This window comes from Bidens hawaiensis, unplaced genomic scaffold (genome assembly GCF_021521415.1).
Source record: "Bidens hawaiensis isolate Kalapana, Puna unplaced genomic scaffold, B.hawaiensis_p1.1 tig00018026_1, whole genome shotgun sequence".
Lineage (NCBI taxonomy): Eukaryota > Viridiplantae > Streptophyta > Magnoliopsida > Asterales > Asteraceae > Bidens > Bidens hawaiensis.
The window spans coordinates 190,957-197,340 of NW_027492718.1; the positions used below are offsets into that span (position 1 = coordinate 190,957).

General features: G+C 36.2%; 1 protein-coding gene across 1 annotated transcript; it reads right to left on the minus strand.

Annotated features, from left to right (window-relative positions):
- Positions 1-1,815: 1,815 nt before the first annotated feature.
- On the minus strand, positions 1,816-5,220 carry LOC143555215 (uncharacterized). Its single transcript, XM_077044807.1, has 7 exons — positions 5,077-5,220; positions 4,866-4,998; positions 4,674-4,777; positions 4,424-4,595; positions 4,190-4,330; positions 3,929-4,109; positions 1,816-3,845 (listed from the first exon to the last, which is right to left on the minus strand). The coding sequence occupies exons 1-7, from the start codon at positions 5,106-5,108 to the stop codon at positions 1,882-1,884; spliced, it is 2,727 nt and encodes a 908-aa protein (XP_076900922.1). The 5' UTR covers positions 5,109-5,220; the 3' UTR covers positions 1,816-1,881.
- Between the last annotated feature and the right edge of the window lie 1,164 nt (positions 5,221-6,384).

The following is a 6,384-nucleotide window of genomic DNA, read 5'->3' on the forward strand; positions in this document are numbered from 1 at the left end:
AAGAAATCAGTTTAAATAATCAAAAACCGAACAGGCAAGTCCTCAAACTGGTAAGACCCGCTAATTTTTCCAACTCACGAATCCCGTTGGTTTGGCTTGTCGTTCATCAAAACTATATATAGTTAACGGTTCACCTCATAATGTTCGTTAATATCAACTGGACTAGAGTTGGCCGGGTCACTTCAGAAAATGGTAGTTTACAAATCGTGTACAAATTTATTGATATAGAGTTAAAAAGGTTTAAGAAGAACCTCAAATAAAATACAATAAAGCCTATATAACAGTTACCAACAATTGAGTGTTAAATATTAGTTATTTATCAAGTCTGCAAATTAAACTTCAAAGTACTGGACCAAATCACCAAATCAAGATTTGGATACTGCAACTATTTGTAGCTGGTGTGTCCAACTATTTAACAATTGAGTGTTAAATATTAGTTATTTATAGTCAAACCATTGTTAATACAATAGAATTAAAAAAGTATATTTTCATTTCAATTTGGGTACTGCAACTATTAGTAGCTGGTGTGTCCAACATTAGCAGTTTATATCATATCTGGTACTCAAGCCATGAAACTGGATGATCAAATGGTGATGTTGGGTGGTTTATATATCTCACTCCATTAACATGAGATGGATCATTGGATCTCTACTTTCCACTATGGAAAAAACCCTTTTGTGAGTTAGATTTATTTGCTCTAGTGTTTATAAGGTAACTTTATATGGCCAATTATAAACTATAAAACCCAAAATATCCAGGTGAGCCAACCCGACCTGCAAAAATTCTCACGTCTGGTTAGGCGGTTATAGATCTACGCACTGGAAAATCCCAAACCTATTGGAAAAAAAATTTGGATCCGCCACTAACCACAAACGCCCCTATCCGTAACTCATTATATGTATTTTTAAACAATTTAACTATATTTCACCATTGAAGCCCTAATCTCTAAAAATTATGATCAATACTGTCAATCTAATAACTACCATGTTATAAAATATAAACACACAAACACCTTAGCAAATGGGAGAACAAAGAACGAACCAAACGGTTCGTGAATTTTGGAAATAAAATTTGCATCCATTGCTATTGGAGAAAAAAAATTACCTGGTTGAAGGTAGGGAGGGATCGCAGATGAGAAAGGTTGGTTGATTGGGAAGCATAGGCAGTGTCGATTGGGAGGGTTCCAGATGAGAAAGGAGCGTTGCATTATTTAGGGGTCATTTTGGTCCTATTTCTCATTCAAACTCCGTTGCATTATTTAGGGGTCATTTTGGTCCTATTTCTCATTCAAACTCCATTTTTATCTGACTGACTCAGAGCTTCAAAGTTTCATTCAGAATCATTTTTTGAAGGAGCCAAACGCTCTTATGTCTGAGCGATTCAGATGTTAACATCAATGATACCATTAAGTGGTAAACAAACACCCCCAAAGATAGGTCTGTCTGTAACTGCTGAAACCAATTTTTAGTGCAATCAGGCGATGTCAAAAGGCCTTTCCATTGCTGCAAACCATAAACAATTTCACCATTTGCATTTTTTAAAAGATAAGCTGTGTACTGATTGTTTGTATATTAAAGACCATGATAAAGTGACGGTGAGCTTGCGAGCAGTTAAAGCTATTGTTGCAAACAACTTGGAAATGCATTGAAAAAAAAGGTAGATAAAAATGAAGAAATACTAATAACAAAATGAAACAAACGAATACAAAATAGTCTCCATAAAAAGGATATGACTCTATACCATTTATTTTATACTAATGACTCAAAACCCTATTGTAACTCATTCAAACAAAGGTTCAAACCAAAATCACTCACATAACAAAGGTAAAGTAACAAGTCTCATTTATATACCAGTAACCACACAAAGCAGTATTATATAAACTTACTGCCGATCATTTCGCAAAAACTGTAAACGAGCAGCTAATGAGTCATACTCGGGAAGCTTCGGATGAACATGACTTGGTTTCTTAACTCCCGACACCTTTTCAGATCCAAAATTCTGCGTTTTATTTTCATCCATCAATTTACCTGATTCAATCTCAATTCTTGAAGACACGTGTTCATTCACTGGCTTCTTAGACTCTGACATTGTCTTAAAAGGTTCTTGTTTGGTATGTCCAAACTGGTTGACTTGAGGCTCGGATGTTGTTGACCTGGTTTTACCGGTTTCTACAGTTTTCCTAAAATAGCTTAAGGGTTCGGGTTCGGGTACAGGCTTGGGCTCAACATGAGTCTTTGAGTAAGCAACTGAAGGAGATCCTCTCGTCCTTCTAGAAAGACCCGCACCCAACCGAACCTTACTCGGTGCTTGTTTTGGAACATCATCCTCAGAGTCAGTTTCACCATCATTAAAGAATGAAGAATCAGAAAATGGTATAGAGACCTTTGGTTTTTTATCTTCTATTCTGCTCACTCTTGAATCTAAAGAACCTTGAAAAGATGTTTGACTTCCTGTTACGGGAGGTTCCTCTGTTGACTTTTCAATCGTTGCACTTTTTGTATAAGGCGGGTACCTAAGACCACCTTTGTTTTTAAGGCCACCTGTCAATGTTCCAAAGTTTAACCCTTGATTCAAGGAATCATTGTGATCTTCATACGTCTCAGATGATTCTTGGTCTAAACTATGCTTCTTCAACTCATATTTCTCTTCATCATCAAAAGATGGGCCCGCTTCAACCAAATCATCCAACTCAATTCTGGATTTTCTTAAATTATAAGTTTGTGAAGACTCGGCAACATACGACGGCTTAGAATTTATAGACAAAAGCTCGTTTTCACTATCAGAATCTGGACCATCAGAATGATCAAAACTTGCAGGCTCATGATTATCTGTTTCTGAGCGCTCCACAGATTTTATAGAATGATCACCAAAAGATTTACTCTCTGAAAATATATGTGATTGAGAAATCAGTTGATCAACTTTGTTCAAATTAGGGTTCCACATGTATGGATCTTCTAGAGAATGAGTAGCCTCAATTTCATCATACTCAAATCCTGTATCAAACCTAGGACCACCATCATCAAAATTATCATCATTGTCATCGTCAGACATGGCTTTATCATTAATATTGGAGTTCGTCTTCATGGTTTCTTTGAAAGGGCTTTCTTGATCAACAACAGCAAAAGGATTCCCAACAACACTTTTCTTGCCAATATTAGGTTCTTCACTCGAAGTGCTTGAATGATGATGATATGAATGAATGGTTGGTTGCTTTTCAGTAGCAAAAAAATTAATATTTTCATCATCAATGTTTTCTTTCTGACCACTAACCACCTCGGTTTTGGACTCCCTTTCAGGAGAGGAAGGAGCTTCTTCATCTGCATGCAAGGACTCTTCAAAATAACCATCCTCAATTGAATCATTATCGGACCCATCATATCTTTCAGTAGCTTTTTGTGAAGGATCATATCGACTTTGACCAATGTTAGGTTTTCTATCATCTGATGAGCTTTGACCACTAAATCCTGAAGGATCAGAAACATGAGGTTTGTCAATGCTGTTAGCAACGTGGGGCCCAACAATTCTTTCAGTAGCATTTTGTGAAGTATCATCCTGACTTTGACCAAAGTCCTGATTTGATATCCTAGGTTTTCTATCATTCAATAAGCTTTCACCACTAGATCCTGAAGGAGCAGAAACATGAGGAGGTTTGTCCCTGTTGTTACCCATGTTGGGTCCGCTTGGTTGGCGATTGGCAAACTTTTCCTGGCTTGAGAACTGGGCAGCAGCTCGAGCAGCCATAGCTGCCCGTTCTGCTGACTCAGCCGCTGCTTGTGCTGCAGAAGTAGCATCTTTGAATTCCATGTTCCAATTCTGCTTCATTTCCTTCCATTCATTATTTTCTCCTGATCAAAGTGAGAAATAAGACTTAGTCATTATTATAAACATGAAAAACTTAATACAATGATCGACAATTAATAATATATACCTGAAGATGATGTTTCACCACCATCAGTGGAAGTTACATTCTGAGTACTTTGTGTGTATCGTCTGTTTTGCTCGGAGAAGTCAACAGGTGCACTATGCTTCTCTTCATGACTATGCACCGGTTGAATCTTTGGAGGCTCAACATTTGCCACGCTGGCATTCTCAAAACTAGCAGGTACGCTCTGCTCAAATTAATCAAGTCAGATCACATTTTACACATAAAGATGATACTAACAACCACTTTCAAAAACAAAAATCTCACCACCAAGTCACTTGGAGGCTTAGATTCTTTCTCCTCAAATGAAGTCGGATCCCAATCGACGTTATAATCTTTCGCCACATCAGTCAACACTTTAATCTTCGTCTGCAAGTCGGGCGCCACTGCAGATAACTTCTCAACCAACTGAAAACAAAACGCCGCAAAAACATAGTAAACAATACTATTTCCACAATGTAAAAACTTCAAAACGTTTATGTAGACATTAGCCAAACTTACCATACGGCTCACGCCACAATTAGGATGCAACTCAATAGCTGCAGACACAAATTCCTTCCCGTATTTTGTAGTAAACTGCTTTTTGACATCAGCGAGTTCAGTTATGTCGGAACATCTAGGAGCTGCAAATATCACACTCGTAACGGCTTCCTTTAAGTCAATCGGACAAGTCCTAAATATTATAACCACAATTGATCAGAATAACATACTCTTAAAATATTATATTCTAAATAATAACGAGTTAGCTTACTTTTGGGAATCGATAATCGGCAAACGAGCTACGACAAGTTCACAGTATATCTCAATCAAATCATATGCAGCAACTATCTTCTCTTCCCTAATTACATGCTCTACCTAATATAACATCAATAATAATAATAAGTAATTCAATTTGTACTTAAATGAGGTCATACAAACGGTAACTATCTATTAGACAGCATACTCGAATTCGGGCGGTACGGTCCTGTCCGGTCTCGAGCAGCTGAGCGAGTTCCTTCTTCATCTGATTAATCTGTACTCCTTTTTTATTTTTCATCAGTTTAATCCGAGACGTAGCGAGTTTTAACGCCGTTTTACTGAATCAATCAATTGTAAAAAAATATTAATATAAATAATATTTGCAGAAACTAGAATCTATATGAAGGTTTAGTTACCATTTGGCGGACTTGAATCGTTTGTGAAGCATTGCTGTGCTGCTGTTGATGTGTCTGATCGATCGACGATGTGTGTTGTGAAAAAATTAGGGCTTGGTTGATTGATTACAGGGGAAATATGATATGAAATTGAAATGGGAATTATTTAAACATAATAATAATAATAATAATATTAGATATCTTATATCGGAAGGAAGGATCGAGGAAATTGAATGGAAATGACTTGCAGTACGGGACAGTGTCGGTTAAAGAAAGGTGTTAAGGAATTTAATTTTATTTGTGTGTTTGTTACGCGTTTTCAAATTGGAAATTGAAAGATTGGATCTCTATTAATTAAGAATAAGAAATGCGTGTTTAGTGTATACCGGAATAAAATTAGGATTCGGTAAACCTGGTAAAACGGGGTGACGATTCGTGTTGGATGTTAGGTTAGAATGAGTTGGCCGGTTTATACTTTTTGGTAAAACTTTTGAGTTGTAAATTCAATTGCAAACATTATAAGCAAGTTTAGTGTGGTTGGCTTAGTTTTGGTGTGGATCAATTTGGTTGGGTAGTGGTTTGGATTTGGATTTAGGTAAAATCATAACCGAATATTAATTCTTTTGTTTTTAAAAGAAAACAAATTGTATCACCTATTATTAGTTTGGGTTGTTTTTTCGATTACGTTTATAGATATTTTTCAGCCCTTTTAACATGTATGTGATAGGTATGGTATATGATTCTAGAATTGGATATGAGATTAAGATTAATTTATTCATACGTGATGCATTACCGTCTAATACTAGTTATCATGTTATCTAAGACATGATAACCAGATACTCAAAATAGTTAGTTGACACACTTTGTACCTACAAACCTCTTTTTTTTAAAGACAATATAATTCTCACTAAACCCAAAACGATTACAACAAAATAGTAGTCAAACGAGTAACAAGTTAAGCCGCAACCACCCTGTTAAATATCAAAGTCAATCCTACTAAAAACAAAGTTTTAAATAGCAAAGCCAAACCTCTTTTAGGAGCAATATTCAATTATTGTATATAAAAGTTATATATTGGAATAATTATGTAGATGACTCGACCGGAAATCATATATTTGGATTTGGCTTGTGTATTAAAAATTTTTAGTCTTATTTGCCATGTCGCTGCTTATAACGACTTTAGTTCTTTCAAGAACTAAACATTCTTTTCAACACGCCTGTGTGGATCTTACAGGAGTGTCTCCTCTTGTTGAGCTCAGGGACCGTGGGTTTGTTGTGGGTCAGGCTGCGTTGAAGGCTGAATCGGGCAAAGTTGTTAAACACGAGAAA